We start from the raw sequence: 17,574 nt of genomic DNA, 5'->3' as shown, positions 1-17,574 counted from the left end.
GCCTCAAGCTATCAGTCTCTCTACTTCCCCTAAAGGGGAAGAGGGGGAAAAAAAAGTTGCAGTATGAAAATTCCTCTCCTCCCAATGTTAAGCTATTGCCATGCCTCTCCCCTCCCATCCCCCCCCCCCCAAAAAAAGCTGTGAAGCCCTTTGCCTCGCTCTTGACAGCGTGGGGGGCCGGTGGGCAGGGACTGTGGCTTTGAATTTCTGGGTTTTTCCTTTCACTCTGGATACTTGTTCAGGTGTTGGGGTCTTTCCACCCCCAGTCACATGCATTTCTTTGGACTCCTTTGGTCAACCAAGACCTTGATTTTCAGGCAGTTTGATCTGGGGTGTTTTTTTTGTTCTCTTTGGGGGTTTTTTTTGTTTTGGTTTGGTTTTTTCATCCTTGTGGTTCTGGAAAGCTTCTAACGTGTGGCATCTGACCAGTTTTGAATTGGTCCTTTCTATAAAATCAATATTTATAAGGCTGGGCCCAGACTAGTTTGTGTGTTGTTCAGGGAGGGGGTTGGGAGAGAAGGGAGTTATGGGCCCGTGCAGGCTGAGATGGGACAAGTTGAGAGAGGAGAATCCTTAGTCTGAGATGATTTTTGACCCTTCGTCTGTGTCAGTGTGGGTTTGAAAATCTTGAAATAGTAGCAGTTTAAACAAGATAGTATTTCTTTCTTTAGAAGGCCCATGTTGGGCAGCTTTGGTGACCCCGAAGTCATTTGGAACCCGGGTTCCTTCTAGCCCACTATCCCATCATTCTTTAGCTGTGGCTCTCATCCTTATGGTCCAGAATGGCTGCTGGAGCTCCACCTGTCACCTTTTGCAGGAAGGGAAGTCCCCTTCCTTCCAGGAGTTACTACACTCTACTTGTGTGCGCATCTCATTGGTCAGAACTTTAGCCACATGGAAGAACTACAGAGGAGACTGGGAAATGCAATCTTCTAGCTGGATGTATTATGTCCAACAAAAAAACTCTCACTAAAGGAGTTCTCTTGTGGCCTAGTGTGTTAAGGATCTGGCATAGTCACTGCAGCAACTTAGGTTGCTGCTGTGGCATGGGTTTGATCCCTGGCCTGGGAACTTCCTCATGCCATGGGCATGGCCAAACAAACAAACAAAATTATTACTAAAGATCCCTGTAATTAAAGCTTTAAAATATTCAGTTAATTGTTTACTAAAAGAAGAGGGGGAAATGGGTATGGAGCAGTGGCTGACAGTCTCTGACATTCTTAGCAAGGAATCAAAATTTCCAGAGAGACCGGGAATTTTCGTAGTAGTTGTTTAATACTCGGATTTTAGAATCAAAGTGACATGGGTTTGAATCTTGGCTTGGTTTTTTGAGATTTGGGTTTCCTATAGAGGGAAAACCAGATTGTTTGGACTCTTCTGCTGAAAACAGGGAGTAAAAAAATCTTAAAAGCCTCAAATAGCCAATAAAATACAGTTAAGGGGGACATTTAAGAGAAAGGCCTAGGGAGCTAATTATGGCTCTGAGGGCATTTGCTAATGTGAACAAACTTGGGTTTCCTATTTGTAGCCTTATTCCGACAAGCAGTCAGAGGTCAAGGCCAAAGCCTATCCAAGGTGAAGAATCTAATAGGAGCTAGGATCCCACAGAACTGCAAGCTCAGGTAAGGCTGACCCAAAACACTGCAGAAAGGATATTTTAGATGCGAAGGGAAGCACAAAACTAGAGGAAAGAAAAAAATGGACCCTGAGAATTTGTGGCCACAGGCTGGCCATAGGTTTGGGTTTACAGCCCAAGTTTGTATCACCTGTGTGTCCCAGGGTATTTCTAGCTGAGGTGTCTGGCAGAAACAAACAGATCTCTGGTGGAAGGAACTGTCTTCTAGAATCCTCACCAATAGGAGTTCTCACTGTGGCATAGTGGGTTAGGAATCCGACTGCAGTGGCCTGGATGGCTGAGGAGGTGTGGGTTCAACCCCCGGCCTGGGAGTGGGCTAAAGGATCCAGTGTCAGATTCAGTCCCTGGCCCAGGAACTTCCATATGCTGTGGGGGGGGCCATGGAAAAAAAAAAAAAGAACATCCACCAATAATTTTTTTAGACAATGAATTATAACAGTCAAATAACCCCAGTGGGATCGAACCTGTGTCCTCATGTATACTAGTTATGTTTGTTACCATTGAGCCACAAAGGAAACTCCTGGGCTTTTGTCAGCAAACTGTTGGCCCAGCATGGGTGATTTTTGGAAAGGACAGAGGACACAGGGTTAAGGGGCCCAGCTGTGGGTAAGAATCTGGGCTCTGTAAATAACAGCTTTGTCATTCTCAGCCATGGCCACCCTGTCTGCAAAATGAGCACCCCAATTGTACCTGCCTCGGGATTTGGGTGAGCCTCAGTGAGTTGCTACCTGTGAGGTACTCACTGTGCTGACTCAGTAGGTCCCCCATAAATGTCAGCTGCTGGGGAAGGCTGGGGGCTCAGGGACCTTGTGTTTATCCTCTCTCATCTGCTATCCTGAGTTCCAGCCCCTGAGTTCTCTGCAGTCCTCATGACTTAGAGGGCCTATGTTCACCCCTCGTTAACCCTCCATCCTGGCCTGGCCTCCCTGTGTCCCACCAGATTTCCAGCAAAGTCGCAGAATCAGCCATACAGACCCCAGCACAGGCCTCTGGCTCAGTGCCTCCATGGTATGGTTTTCTTTGGAGCAGGTTTGCCAGCATCTGTGAATGCACCAAACTTACATCCTTAAGAACAGCACATCTCAGGAGTTCCCACGGCGGTGCAGCAGGTTAAGGATCCGGCATTGCCACAGCTGTGGCTTGGATTTGACCCCTGGCCCGGAACTTCCATATGCCATGGGTGCAGCCAAAAAACACCCCCCAAAACAAAGAACAGCATGTCCCAAAATCTGGTGATCATGAGACTTCCTCAGGTGCTTATTACAGAGTCCCGGCCCCTCCCTGAAGTTCTGATCCACTCGGTCTGGGTGGGACCTGGGAGGCTGCATTTTGTTTTGTTAAAGTTTTTGTTTTTGGCTGTGCCCACGTAATCCAGAAATTCCCAGGCCAGGGATCAAACCTGTGCCACAGCAGTGATCCAAGCCGCTGCATTGACAATGCCGGATCCTTAAACCACTGCGCTACCTGGGGACTCTGAGGCTGCATTTTTTAAAATAAGTGCCCCAGGTAAGTCTGAAAATTAGAACTGGGGAGTAATTCCTGAGGCCATCATTACAGTTTGCGGCCCAGGGAGTCTTAGGCAGGATGAAGAGATACAATTTCCCACTCCCGCACCCATCGCGGAAAGGGAAAGGATGGTTGGGTGTGACTAGTCTACAGTGACTCTAGATCTGTCTTACCTGTTCCTACGGTGAGTCCACTCAAACCATCAAAAGGCAGTGTTTCCCAAAGTATCTTCTGAGGTACCCTAATTCCATGAGGTGCTTACCAATAAAGGGTTCTATGGTAAAATACTTTGGGGAAACACTGTGTTGTGCCTTAAATCTTTTTTTATTTTTATTTTTTTGTCTTTTATTGTCCCTTACTCTTGAAAATTCACATTGAGCAGTGAAGAAAATCCTTTGATGTTGTCTCACCCCACTTGGATCCCCTTTGTCATGCAACACCTGCTTAGGCTAGTTCTGCAGAATATGTTTTGCAGAAACACTGGTTTATTGCCCCTTGCATCTGACAGAATGGAGTTCCCAAGTATTGGCTTCCATCTGCTTTGTGCTTATAAGCACATGCCCTGGGCCCCCACATGGTCTGTCCATGTGGGAGTTAGCATAGAACTGGTGCAGTAGCAAAGCTGCCATTCTGGGAGAACCACTGCCATGAAAGCAAAAGCCACAGAGAAGTCATTTGGTTGGAAGTCCTGCTGGTCCAGATGCCGGTCCATGGTTTGCTGATTAAAACTGAGAATGGCATTTGGCCCCTGAAAACCTTCAGCTCAGCCCAAGCGGTTTCCCCTGGGGCAAGGGCTGAGCCCGCACTCCACTGGCTCTCACCCCAGTCATGTAGGCCTTGTCCATATCTTTGACGAGTGGCAGCTTGAGAGAGTCAAAGGAAAGAGGGCCTTCCAGTCAGAGCACAGGCAGAGCCAAAGGTGTTAAAAAGGACAGGCTGGCTCGCCCCAGGCGGGCCTGGCCTCAGCTCCTCGGTTCCAGGGGCTCTTAGCACGTCCCCTGCTGGGCGCTTCTCCCTCGGAGTCAGCCAGGCAGGCTAGAGCCCCAGGTATTCTGCCAGGAACACAGCGAGGATGCGGCTCAGGTTGTGTACCGTAGGTGGGTGCAGGTTGCCCTCAGAGTCTTCAGACGTGTGCCAGACCGAGGGGAAGGGCATGGAGATGAGGTGGAGTACGGGGACTCCTGCGGGACAGAGAGGAGACTCAGACCCCGGCGTGGCCCCCAGCTGACCCCAGGAGCCCAGGCCCAGGCCTGGGGAACCTGGCTTTGCCCCTCCAACCCAAGATACTCCGTTGTGCCACCTGATGAACTCTGAACAATGATTTTAAGTGTATGAGGATATATGTTAGTTTAAAACATACATCCACTATATTTATTGTTTTCATAACACCGACTAGAAAAAAGTCAAAACTTGGAGGTCCTGCTATGGCACAGTCGGTAAAGGATCCAGCGTTGCTGCAGCTGCTGCTCAGATTCAATCCTTGGACCAGGAACTTCCATATGCCACGGGTACAGCCATAAAAAAAGAAGGAAGAACAAAGAAAAAGATCGTGAAAAGATCAGAAGAAGGAAAAGATGTCTCTGCCTACTTCCTTGCCAGGTATACATTATTAGGCTGTTTTTCTCTTCTTTACTAATAGTTAGCATTTATGTTCCATTTTAGGCCCAAGTCTAAGGCCACATACATGCGCAGTTTTATCCTTACGGTAATCCTATGAGGTACAGTAAAATACCCCCATTTTACAGTTACGGACACTGAGGCACAGAGGCAGGCTGAGTGATTTGCCTAAGGTCTTGCCTCTAGTAAACAACACAGTCAGAATTTGAACTCAGGCCACCTGTCTCTAAAGCGTGTGCTCGAGGGAGTTTCCACTGTGGCACAGTGGGTTAAGAACCTGCAGTGGCTTGGGTTGCTACAGAGGCGTGGGTTCAATCCCTGGCCCGGGGCAGTGGATTAAAGGATCCAGTGTTGCCTCAGTGGCGTGTAAGGCACTGCTGCAGCTCAGATGCAACCCTTGGCCCAGGAACTTCCATATGCAGCAAGTGCGGCCATAAATAAATAAATAGATAAATAAAGCATGTGCTCCCAGCTCTTGCACTGTTCTGGGCTCCTGTCTTTAGAGCACATCCCTCTGTCCAGTTTTGGTAAATATCTGTCCCCATACTGGACAGAAGCCAGACAGGTGATGACCCTTCGCTGGGCCCCTGATACCTAGCTCAGCACCTGCCTTGGGAAGGATTCATTGAATGAATCAATAAAGGGCATTGTAAGAAATACGTATTTGTTGAATGAGTAAGTTGTAAAAATTTCCAAAGCAGTTTTTAGCTCTTACTATATATGCCAAGCACTGTGTAAGTAGGCGTTTGATATCTCCAATCTCATCTAATTTCCCCAACCGTGTGATTAAGACTATGTACATACACGTGTGTTTGTATGTATCTGTCTCTTCATTTTCCAGAAGAAACGGGTGCACAGAGGCTAAGGAATTTGCCTTAGGTCAGCCAATGGTAGGTTGCACCTCGTGGAACTGTCCAATTCTAAAAACCTATGTTCCGAACCCCTCTACCAGTTGTCTTCACCCCTGGAAGTTTTGTAAAAATAATGCAGAAGCCCAAGATTGTGGTTCAGTAGGCCTGAAATGTGATTAGGCATTTTCCAAAGGTGATTGTGCCGGGCTGCCAAAGCCTCAAAAGGCAAGAGCTAGAAGAAACGGGCACTGCAGTGACTGGGTCCTTAACCCTCTGAGCCACAGAGGAGCTCCACAGCTAACATATCTTGAATGCTCGCTAGTGCCAGGCCCTGGTCCAAGCAAGGTCTTTACATGCAGTCTGCTCAGCAACTCTGAGATGGGGCCCTTATCATTCCCATTTCATAGATGGGGAAACTGAGGCACAGAGAGGTTGAGCAACTTGCCACTGACCCCCAAAGCTGGGAAGGGGCCAGAGCCAGGTCCCATCTGTGGCTCCCTTGGACACCCCCCCCAACCCCCAACTCCTCCCTGCAGCAAGTACCTCGGCGGAGGAAGGGGATGTGGTCGTCTTCCACGGAGCCAGGGGGCTCCCCAGGCTGGAAGTACATCACTTCCCGAGGATGAGACTGCAGTAGGTTCAAACGGTGCAGGCGCTTCTCTGGAGGGGTGGGGATTAGAGAGCAAGGCTCGGCCCCTCAAGGGTCAAAGATTCCCCTGCTCACAAATCAGAGGAGGGCAGGGGGGTCTGGCGGGGGTGAGGCACTGGCCATCCCAACCAGGATGGATGTGAGTTAGCCCTCACTGCAGGTTGACCGTGTTCCCGGTCCCATTTAATCCCTCTGAGTCTAGGAGGTCGACACCCCATGGTCATTACCTTCATGCCCACTTTACAGATAGGAAACGGAGGCTCAGAGAGAGGAAGCCACTTGCCCAAGATCACAGAGCTGATAAGGAGAGCCAGAATTAGGAGTTCCCGTTGTGGCTCAGTGGGTTGAGAACCCCACTAATATCCATGAGGATATGGGTTGGATCCCTGGCCTCACTCAGTGGGGGAAGGATCCGGCGTTGCCATGAGCTATGGTGTAGGTCACAGACATGGCTCAGATCTGTGGTGCAGGCAGGCAGCTAAGGTGTAGGCTGGCAGCTGCAGCTCCGATTCTACCCCTAGCCTGGAAACTTCCATATGTAGCAGGTGCAGCTGTTAAAAAAAAGAAAGCAAAAAAAAAAAAAAACCCGCATGCCAGAATTTGAACCCAGGGCTATCTGCCCCCTGAGCCCCTGTTTGTCTTCATTACCTTTGGCTGCTGTGGGGTCTTTATGTATTTCTGCCCTAGTGGTTTAGAGGGAGATGAGGGAGGTAGAGGGAGGCTGGGTGGCCCCTTAGTAGTCAGGCCCTCCCTCCAGCATCCCAGGCTGGTGCCTGCCCCCACCTCCACCCTTACCAATGCTCCTCAGCTGATGGAACCAGCGGGCCGTGCGAGGGAAGTGACTGTAGAAGGTCGGGTTGGGGGCGCCCAGGAGATCAAGAAGCATAAAGAGCTCCTAGGGAGAGAGGCCGGGACTGGAAGGGCCAGGCAGGGCACCGCCAACCTCCCACCACCCACTTCCACCTCACCGGAACCCAGTGGGGCCCTGGTCTTACAATAGCCTGGATCCTGGTGAAGCCGGGGCTGTGGGGCGCAGACTCCATGAGCTGGGCCAGATGCCGGGAGCCATAGAGGGAGTCCTTGGGTCCCCACTCCCTCAGGGCCTCTTCGCCATCCAAGAAGAGCAGCTGCAGGGTCACTGAGGCTGCCTGTGGGGGCCAGTGGTCAGTCCACACACGTTTCCTGCCAGCTTGTACAGCCGACTAGGGCAAACTAAGCCTCCTCACTTGTCGAACCTGGTGGCCAGGAGTATAGACTGTCTGGGTTCAAATCCTGGCTGGGCTGCTCCGAAGCCGAGCAGTCATGGCTAAGTTACTAAGTTCTCAAAGCACTGGCTTCCTTAGATAGAAATGGCGTTAACACTGGTTCTACTTAGAGGGTAGGATTCGAACTTGGGTCCTAGACCAGTGCCTGGTATATGGTAACTAAATAAGGGTTAGCTCTGATTGTAACCGTTACTCTTCCCACTCATTTAGCAAAAGAGACAGACCCACAAATAATTAGAAAAACGGAATGCAGTTACGTCAGTGCTTCTAAGAACAACAGGGTCCTGAAAGGGCACAGGAAGGGCTGGGGGACAACGTGGCCGGGGAAGCATTTTGGGTCTCTTGGGAAGAGAGGTCTGCACTGAGGCTGAGTAGAAGCTGGCCTGGCAAAGTGGAGCAGAGCGAAGAGCCTTCCCAGTGAGGAAGCAACCTGGATCAGGACCTGGGCCAGAAAAGGGGTCAGCAAGGGCCAGGGACCCTGGGGTTTGAGCGGGGGAGGAGCGTGAGATTTGTGTTTCATTCATTCTATACATTTTCATCGACATCCTACTTTATGCCAGGCGATGTTTTGGGCCCAGGGAATAGAGCAGGAAGTAAACGCAGCCAAGGGCCTGCCTATCTGGAGCTTATTCTAGTTGGGGAGACAGACAAACAAATCAACACAAAGCACCATGAGGCTTAGGACAGTGACAGGAAGCTATGTTAGGGTGGCTGGGAAGGTCTCTTTGAGGAGGTGACATCAGAGTGGACACCTGAATGAAGGGTGGGAGCCGGCCAAGAAGATACCTGAGAAAGCACATTCTAGGCAGAGGAAACAGCAAGTGCAAATGCCAGGGGAGGGTGTGAATTCTGTGGGCTTGAGGGACACGGACACGGAGACACGGAGGAGGTGGGAGGAGAGCCGAATGATGGAGGGGCGAGGAGTAGGAAATGAGACCAAAGAGGTGATAGGGGCTAATAGAAGGACCTGGCTTATGCATGGATCAAAGTGGGAGCCATGGGAGGGTTTGGGTCAGAGAAGGGACAGGATCTGACCTCCATGAATTAGAAAGCCCCTGCGGCTCTGGTATGGAGTGGAGGAAGATGAGACCAGGCAAGGGAGGTGGTGGCATGGACCGAGGTAGAGGAGCCCCATTGCACCCACCCCCACCCTACCACCGCCGCTCCTTACCTGCTCCTTGGCTCTGCTCAGCTCCAGGTCGAGGGCCTGGGCCAGTTCCAGTAGCAGAGCGCAAGGCACAGCGGAATCCGTGGCCCCCACAAAGGGCGCTGACCCAGATGGGAAGAGCTTGGAGTCGTAATGGCAGGCGAGGGTGAGGTGACGGGCAGCCCCTGGGTCCAGTGTGGCTACCACGTTGCCAAAGTCCAGTGGCCCCAGGGGTGTCGAGGCTGTGAAGGGGTCTAGTTCCACATGCCAGCCTGCCCTTAGGGTCCTCAGTGTGGCCTCCAGGAACTAGTGGCGAGAGAAAGGTGGGAGGGTGGGTGGGGACTGGGGAGGAGGTTGGAAGAAGGACCGTGTGACGTGAACCATGCAGAGCCATCAGGTTAACTCACAAATCACACTTTGGTTTAATGGCTCTCTTGATATACTTCTGCTGGGTACCTACTAAGTGCCAGGCATGAAGCGACTCTGCCTCATGATGCCAAGACTAATCACAGCTCACCCTTCAAAGAGCACTCTGTGCCAAGCCCAGTTCCAGGAACCCTATGGAGGAGGGAGAGTCAATGGTTCCATTTTGCAAATGAGGAAACTGAGGCTCAGAGAAGTTAAGAAACTAGTCCAAGGTCACACTCCAAGTGGCTGAGGTGGATTTGAACTCAGGCAGTGTTCAAATGACTCTCAGTGCTTGCTGGGAGGCAATATAGAGATGTTACAGCACCAGTTCGGGAGCCAACTCTTTTGGGTTGAAACCCTAGGTATACCATTTATTAACTGTGGGATTTGGGCAAAATGCCTAACTTTTCTGAGCCTCAGTTTCCCCATCTACATTATGAAGATCAAGTTGGTACCCACCTCACAGGCCCGATGCTTATGCTTAGCATACTTTTGGTGGGGGCAGTACAGTCCTGGTGTTACCAAGAGAGAACTCTAGAGTCTGACTGAGCTTCAGCTCTTGGGCAGAATATCTATTTCCCATTCCTTGGTGGCTGCGGGGTCAGGGGTTGGAGGTGGGGCCCTTTACCTTTCTGACTTGGAGATTGCCCGGACTGCCCGGGGTCCGCACAACCAGCAGGGGGCGCAGATAAGTGTGCCAGAGACGGTGCGGGTCCAGTCGCCCCACCACCCTCCGAAGCCCGGCTTCGGGGAGGCTTCCGAGCCCCGGACCCTTGGGAAAGAGGTGGGAAAGAGAAGAGCAGAGCGTGAAAAGCACCCTCATTTCAACTCTACCCCGGGGGCTGTCATCCCTAAAAAGCCCCGGTTTCTCTTCCTAATGGCAGATTCCAGCACCAGAGGTTTCTAGGATAAATCCTAGACTCGGGAAAGTCTACCCAAGCCCATCCGGTATAGCCCACCGCAATCCTGATGGGAGAAATCGAAGCCCAACGGAGAGGAAGAGACTTCCAAACAGCTGACTTTAGGATTAGAACCCAGAACTCCCAGGCTTACTACTCCAGACCCTTCCTCTTACGGTGCAACCGCTATTATAGAAAAAGCCCAAAGCCTCATTGCATTGGAAAGGGGCATGCGCTCTAACGACGAAGATCGCGGCATCTGCGGCTAGGGCCCCACGATAGCGATAAAGCCACGTCAACCTGAGACTTTGAGGAGGGGAAGGCGGGGAATAAGGGCTCCCGTGTCCCCGCCCGGCCTCACCCGCATCTCCCGGCCCAGAGGTAGCTCCTCAGTCTGGCGGTGCCAGCCGCTCCAAATGGTATAGAACACCGAGGCCACCGCCAGCGCCAGCAACAGCAGGGGCAACAGCTGCGCCCGCGGTAGCAGGCGGCGCTTGGTTGGTGAGGGTGGCTCCAAAAGGCCGCGTTCCCCAAGCCGTAGCCGGGGCCGCCCGCGGCCCCCGGAACGCATGGCAGCTTCGCCCTGAAACCGGTCGGGGACTGCGGATGGAGTTTAGGCCCAGCCAAGTCCCACCCCATGGAATCACCAGACCAATAAGTAACAAGAGCGGCTGCACCAACCCACCCTTCAGCAAGCAGTAAAGCCAATGGGGACTTTCGTACTGAGGGCACGCCTCCCTGTCTCCGTGAGGTTTAAGGGTTGGTTCCCCTGAGGGTTGCACAACCCAAAAGGGAGCGCGAAAGGGGTAGGCACCGCCTCAGCGGAAGAGGGGAAGCCAATGAGAAGCATTTGATCCTAGAAAACTTCCGACCTCCTGGGCGCGGGTCCACGCCCCTCCCGGATGTAGGCAAAGGATTGGTTATTCCAAGTCCAAAGGATTAACAAACACATAAACAGACGGTCCCCTAGGTAGAAGAGAAGGTATCCATCCCTGAAGCAAGGAGCCGATTGGCTTCGTGGATGCCGCGCCCCCGAAGGCAGGGCCGGCGGGCATTTGGAAATGGCTTGTCCTTTCCCTCCTTCAACCTGTGCGGTTCTACAACAAAATGGTTTGAATAAGTCCTGCTTTCTCTTCCTCTCCATCGTCAGTATCTGCCCGGTACAGTCCTGAATGGCCTCAAACTAGTACGTAAGACTTTTACCCTACAGCCGCCCGCGGCGAGCAGAGATCGCTATGGCAACAGGCCACGCCCCACCCACTGGCTGTGTTTGCGCAAGCGCCCACGGAAGTGGGCCTCAGGAAGCGGAAGTCCCGCCCTTCTCGCTCCTTTCAGAGGGCGAAGCCAACGCGGAGACGGTGGTGACTTGAGTGCGCGGCCGCGACAACTACTGCCACCGCCATGTGAGGCCGGGCTAGGCTTAGGTGGCAGGAGTGGGGTTGAGGGTGTAAATCTGGCCACTTGCCGGTGGAAGGGGGTGGGCAGCGCCTGGGGCGGAAGCAAACATTTTCGGGGTAAAGTGGCGTACGTTACCGATGAGTTTGAGAACAGATGTGGGGCCTTTTTCGGATCCTGACTTTAGGAGCAGGAGCAGCTTTATCAGATAACGGGCTGGGCTTTCCCAAATAATTAGTCTTACTGAAGCGAATGTTAAGGGGAAGCGATGTACGAAAATGGAACCTGGGAGAGGGGAGTACGGACATGTGGGGAAGAACGATTTGAAGTGAGGATCTTATCAGGGTAATTTGAGCTGGAGACGGTTAGCCTTTTGACCTTATTCGTCGTTATCATGGGTCTCGAGTTACCGGAAGGATTTTACTTACGTATTCATGCAACAGTTATTTATTGAGTGTTCATATGTCAGGCTTCTTTAGACACAGAATATGTTAGTGAATTACCCCACTCCCCCAAGGGAAAAAATTCCATTTTGCATTTTATGGGTTGGGTTGAGCCAGGCAATAAACGTAAGGGTAAAATATATGGTGTGTTAGGTGACCGGGGCTATGAATGAAGAAACAGTAGAGCAGGGTAAAACAATGTGGAATGACAGTTTTGAGAGACAGGACACATAAAGAAGGTAGCAACTGGAGCAGAAAGCTGGAGAAAGTGAGCGCACAAAGATATTTAGGGACGTATCCAGGTAAAGGGGGAAAAGCAAATGCAGAGGCTTAAGAAGAAAGTTGCCGAAAATCTTCCAAGACACCCCTCTGGATGGAACAGAGTGAGAGAAGGCAGCAGATAAAGGGTTTTTACTTTCTACATTGAGATAGGAGCCTCGAGAGAGTTTTGCAGAGTGAGATGATATGACTTGGACCTTGGCACCAACCAGAGACTGCTCTGTGAAGAGCAAACTTGGAGAGCATGGGTGGAGGTAGGGAGACCATTATGGCTCTAGGAGAGAGTCAGTGGAGGTTAAGCCATGGTGAGAAGTGGTCAGATTCCGATATATTTGAGAGGCAGGGATGATGGGATTTGCCAGCAGATTGAATGTAGGATGTGAGAGTAAGAAGAGTCAAGTTGACGTTAGAGGTTTTGCTCAAAGACATAGCAAGATGGAGTTGCCATGGATGGAGACGAAGGCAGCTGTAGGTAGATTAAGTTTGGGGGTACCGCGGGGCCTGGTGTTCAGCCTAGGACGTGCAAGCTTGGAACTGTCTATTAGGCAGCTGTGTGGTGATGCTAAGAGAGAGGACTGAGCCAGAGGGTGGGTGTGTTGGGGAGACAGCGAGCGAGAGGGCATGACCACCCAGGCTCTGGCTCCAGGCCCTGTCACCTATGAGTTCCATACTTGCCCACTCAGGAGCCTCCTCAACAAGCCCAAGAGTGAGATGACGCCAGAGGAGCTGCAGAAGCGGGAGGAGGAGGAGTTTAACACCGGGCCGCTGTCCGTGCTCACACAGTCGGTCAAGAACAACACCCAAGTGCTCATCAACTGCCGCAACAACAAGAAGCTCCTGGGCCGCGTGAAGGCCTTTGACAGGTGAGCACCTGGGTCTGGGGAGGTGGTCTGTCCTGGCCTGGAGAAGCAGTCCCAGCTCTAGTCCGAGGATCCTGGATTCTAGGTTTCTTAGAAGCCTGGGGCATAAGCGTCTGAAGGTGGGGTTCCTGTCATGGCTCAGTGGTTAACAAACCCAACCAGTATCCATGAGGACACAGGTTTGATCCTTGGCCTTCCTCAGTGGGTTAAGGATCCGGCATTGCAGTGAGCTGTGGTGTAGGTCGCAGGTGTGGCTCAGATCCCATGTCTGTGGCTGTGGTGTAGGCCGGCAGCGGTAGCTCCGATTTGAACCCTAGCCTGGGAACCTCCATATGCCTCCAGTGTGGGTTTAAAAAAAAGAGTGCCTGTTGTGATGGTCTCTATTGTTCCTCCAGCTGTAAAGTTCAGTGGTTACAGCCATGGACTTGGGGGCCAGTCCTGGGATGATGTCCTGGCTCTGCCTCTTAGCAGCCGTGTGACATTCAGCAAGGGACCATATATCTCTTCCCTACAGTGGCCGTAATCTTGATGGTTGCAAAGATTCAGTCACTTAATATATGTGAAGCACAGTCAGTCCTTAGGAGTACCGCCCCTGGCACACGGTCTTCCTCATCAGTTTTCTCAGTTCGTGCACAGTGGCCTCTGCCCGTGTGGGGTACTGTCTTAGGCTCCAGAGATGCCATGGTGACTGAATCATACATGCCTCCTGTACTCAGGGGAGTCTACAGCAAACACATAATGTGTCAGGAAGACAAGTGATGGCAAAGTCTGTGCAGAAGAGTAGAGCCAGCTGAGAGTTTGGAGTGTGGAGAAGGGAGTGCTGCTGTCCTCGGTGGGTCATGCAGGAGGCCTTCTAGGTGGACAGATGGGAATAAAACGAAGGTGCAACCTAGGGTCTGCATGTTTCAGCCATGGGGAGCAGCAAGTGATTTTTCCTCTCTGGGCCTCAGTTTCCTTATCTGCAAAATACTATGCATAGAATAATACCCCTCAGAACAGTCGTAAGGGTCAAATGATTTTCTGTAGGAAGAGCACTTAACTCAGTACCTAACATGTGGCAAAGGCTCAGTAAACATATGATCGGCAGGAGTTCCCTTTGTGGCTCAGCGGTAAATGATCCCAACTAGCATTCATGAGGGCGCAGGTTCGATCCCTGGCCTTGCTCAGTGGGTTAAAGGATCCGGCATTGCCATGAGCTGTGATGTAGGTCACAGAAGTGGCTTGGATCTGGGGTTGCTGCGGCTGTGGTGTAGGCCAGTGGTTATAGCTCCGATTCAACCCCTAGTCTGGAACTTTCATATGCCACAGATGCTGCCCAAAAAAGACAAAAAAACCAAAATAACAACAACAGCAAAAAAACCATTGGCAGTCCTCAGCATCAGGGAAGTGCTTTCCTCTCGGCGGGAGGGTGAAGCTTACCTCTGGATCGCTTTTGCCAATGGCTACTGTGGAACCAGGAACAAAGCTTTCACTCTGAGCCTCAGTTTCCTCTTGCGTAAAGTGAGAACGAGAACGATAGGAAGTGCCGAGCCCAAGGAGGCAGATAGACCTGGATTCGAACTCAGGCTCTGCCTCTTCCAAACTGTCTGACCTTGGGTGAGTGGCTTCATCCCGCTCTTCTCAGTTTCCTGCTCTGGAAGCTGGAAGGAACTCCAGTGTGTGCCTCCTGGGGGTGAGATGCTGTGAGGATTGATGAGTTAATGCTTAGAAAGTCTTGGAGTTCCTGTCGCGGCGCAGTGGTTAATGAGTCCGACTAGGAACCATGAGGTTGCGGGTTCGATCCCTGGCCTTGCTCAGTGGGTTAAGGATCCAGCATTGCCGTGAGCTGTGGTGTAGGTCGCAGATGCAGCCTGGATCTGGCGTTGCTATGGCTGTGGTGTAGGCTGGAAGCTGCAGCTCCAATTAGACCCCTAGCCTGGGAACCTCCATATACCTCGGGTGTGGCCCTAGAAAAGACAAAGAGACACACACACAAAAAAAACTTGGAGGAGTTCCGGTTGTGGCGCAGTGGTTAACGAATGTGACTAGGAACCATGACGTTGAGGGTTCGGTCCCTGCCCTTGCTCAGTGGGTTAACGATCTGGCATTGCCGTGAGCTGTGGTGTAGGTTGCAGACGCGGCTCGGATCCTGTGTTGCTGTGGCTCTGGCATAGGCTGGCGGCTACAGCTCCGATTCAACCCCTAGCCTGGGAACCTCCATATGCCGCGGGAGCGGCCCAGGAAGTGGCAAAAAGACAAAACAAACAAACAAACAAAATTTGGAAAGTCTTAAAGAGGCCTAGTAGTGGAGTTACTGTTGTGGCGCAGTGGAAAGGAATCTGTCTAGTATCCATGAGGATGCGGGTTCAATTCCTGGCCTTGCTCAGTGGGTCGGGGATCCGGCGTTGCCCTGAGCTGTGATGTAGGTTGCAGACGTGGCTCAGATCTGTGGCTGTGGCATAGCCCAGCGGCTACAGCTCTGATTCGACCCCTAGCCTGGGAATCTCCATATGCCTCAGGTGTGGCCCTAAAAAGACAAAATTAAAAAAAAGTTTCCAGGAAGTTCCTGTCGTGCCGCAGTGGTTAACGAATCCGACTAAGAACCGTGAGGTTGCGGGTTCGATCCCTGCCCTTGCTCAGTGGGTTAGCGTTGCCGTGAGCTGTGGTGTAGGTTGCAGACGCGGCTCGGATCCCGCGTTGCTGTGGCTCTGGCGTAGGCCGGTGGCTACAGCTCCGATTCAACCCCTAACCTGGGAACGTCCATATGCCGCGGGAGCGGCCCAAGAAATGGCAAAAAGACCAAAAAAAAAAAGTTTCCATCCAATTTCTCCCCAGTTTGTCTAGGTCACCCACGGTCACCAGGCTCTAGGTGGCTTTCAAGGGTTCTATATTGGGAGTTCCCCTGGTGGCTCAGTGGTTAACAAATCTGACTAGCATCCATGAGGATGCAGGTTTGATCCCTGGCCTTGCTTGGTGGGTTAAGGATCTTGTGAGCTGTGGTGTGGGTTGCAGAGGCGTTGCTGTGGCTGTGGCGTAGGCTGGCAGCTACAGCTCCGATTAGACCTCTAGCCTGGGAACTTCCATGTGCCATGGGTGTGACCCTAAAAAAGAAGAAAGAAAGAAGAAAGAAATCCTTTCTGAAAAAGGATTCTGTATTGGACACCTGGTGGAGTATTTGCTTTTCCTACTCCCGTCTTCCTACAGAAAGTGTTTTCGTTGTTTCAGAAGATGGCTTTCTGTGCATGCTGTTCCCTTCCTTGCTTTTCCCGCCCGATGCTGTGTGCTCAAGGTCACGCCACAGCGAGGACAGGGCTTCCTTAGGGGTCTCCTTTCTCAGGCGGGATGATACCCCCCTGCAACCTCCTGTCCCTTTACTTTGCTTGAATTTTTCTTCATAGCACCAACACCACCTGACAGTAGATTTCAGGTGTCTTGTTTACCTGCTGAGTGTTCTTCTCCCGTCACTAGAGTGTCTGTCTCTCTGTTGAGTGAGCTGAATCGTGTGTCCCGCCCACCCCGCCCCCGGCACCCTGAGGACAGGGACGGAGCAGGACTGGAGCAGAGGCATCACGTACCCCATCAGGGACCGCTCGTTCTCCAAAGAAAAGCTGTTCCTTTGCTGATGCCTTCAGAAGTGCTCAGAGTTAAAAAGCACAAGCAAAGCCATTTATCCTGTGCCTGGCCCTGTTCTGAGTGCTTGATGGGAATACCGTATCGATTCATTTATTCTTCACAACAGCCCGAGGAGGTGGGCTCTGTGAACATCTCCCTCTTGCTCTCCTCTCCTTTCCTGTCTTTTCTCCCTCCCTGCGGCCAGTGCCAAGGATCTGATCTGAGCCACAGTTCTGCAGTTGCGAGGTCAGTGCTGCCGCTGCGCCAGCAGATCCTTTGACCCGCTATGCCGGGTCAGGAATCAGACCTGTGTCCTGCAGGACACTGCAGAGATGCCCCTGACCCCGTTGCACCACAGCAGGAACTCTGAGCATCCCTGTTTTAGAGAGGAGGAAACTGAGGCACAGAGGGCCGAGGGACTCACAGAGGAGGCCTTGGAACCCGGCCAGCCTGGTCCCGGGCCTGCGCTGCTGGAGGAGGGGCGGTCAGGGTCCCGATCACTCCCGATGCTCCCTCCCCGCCAGGCACTGCAACATGGTGCTGGAGAACGTGAAGGAGATGTGGACCGAGGTCCCCAAGAGCGGCAAGGGCAAGAAGAAGTCCAAGCCCGTCAACAAGGACCGCTACATCTCCAAGATGTTCCTGCGCGGGGACTCGGTCATCGTGGTCCTGCGGAACCCGCTCATCGCCGGCAAGTAGGCGCCCGCCCGCCCTCCTGCTCCCTCCTTCGTGAAGACCTGCCCTTCGTGATGGGAATAATAAAGTCCTGCATTTTTTCTAGAGGCATCTGTCTGTTCCTGGGGCCTAAAAAGTGGGGCTGAGCCGGGGAGGGGGCAGCTGGCCATGAGGCTGAGCCCTGGGGAGGGGTCCTCCCTGAGCCATGAAGAGGCCTGACTTGCCCTATCCGTGAGGGGAATGGGTTGAGCAGAGAGAGATTTTGCTGTCTTTTCTGCTTAATTTCTTCCAGCTACTCATCGTTTTCTCTGTCTCCCTTCTCCCCACTTCTCTTTCAGTAAGTTGGTTTCACT

At 52.1% G+C, this 17,574-nt stretch overlaps 2 protein-coding genes across 3 annotated transcripts; one reads left to right on the top strand and one right to left on the bottom strand.

Moving 5' to 3' along the window:
• Positions 1 to 3,607: 3,607 nt before the first annotated feature.
• On the bottom strand, positions 3,608 to 10,751 carry QPCTL (glutaminyl-peptide cyclotransferase like). Of its 2 annotated transcripts, XM_047789768.1 has the most exons (7): positions 10,340 to 10,751; positions 9,708 to 9,851; positions 8,696 to 8,977; positions 7,255 to 7,407; positions 7,055 to 7,154; positions 6,154 to 6,270; positions 3,608 to 4,323 (listed from the first exon to the last, which is right to left on the bottom strand). In XM_047789768.1, the coding sequence occupies exons 1-7, from the start codon at positions 10,547 to 10,549 to the stop codon at positions 4,178 to 4,180; spliced, it is 1,152 nt and encodes a 383-aa protein (XP_047645724.1). In that variant the 5' UTR covers positions 10,550 to 10,751; the 3' UTR covers positions 3,608 to 4,177. The 2 variants fall into 2 exon arrangements, with proteins under 2 accessions (XP_047645724.1, XP_047645725.1); XM_047789769.1 differs by lacking the exon at positions 6,154 to 6,270 and having other exon boundaries at positions 10,340 to 10,605.
• A 521-nt stretch (positions 10,752 to 11,272) lies between these two features.
• Positions 11,273 to 17,326, top strand: SNRPD2 (small nuclear ribonucleoprotein D2 polypeptide). The gene is made up of 3 exons (XM_047789770.1): positions 11,273 to 11,381; positions 12,779 to 12,958; positions 17,071 to 17,326. Coding segments are annotated over exons 1-3 (357 nt in total). The 5' UTR covers positions 11,273 to 11,379; the 3' UTR covers positions 17,246 to 17,326.
• The last annotated feature ends 248 nt before the right edge of the window (positions 17,327 to 17,574 follow it).

This window comes from Phacochoerus africanus, chromosome 8 (assembly GCF_016906955.1).
Source record: "Phacochoerus africanus isolate WHEZ1 chromosome 8, ROS_Pafr_v1, whole genome shotgun sequence".
NCBI lineage: Eukaryota > Metazoa > Chordata > Mammalia > Artiodactyla > Suidae > Phacochoerus > Phacochoerus africanus.
This window is presented reverse-complemented; position numbering and strand designations above follow the sequence as displayed.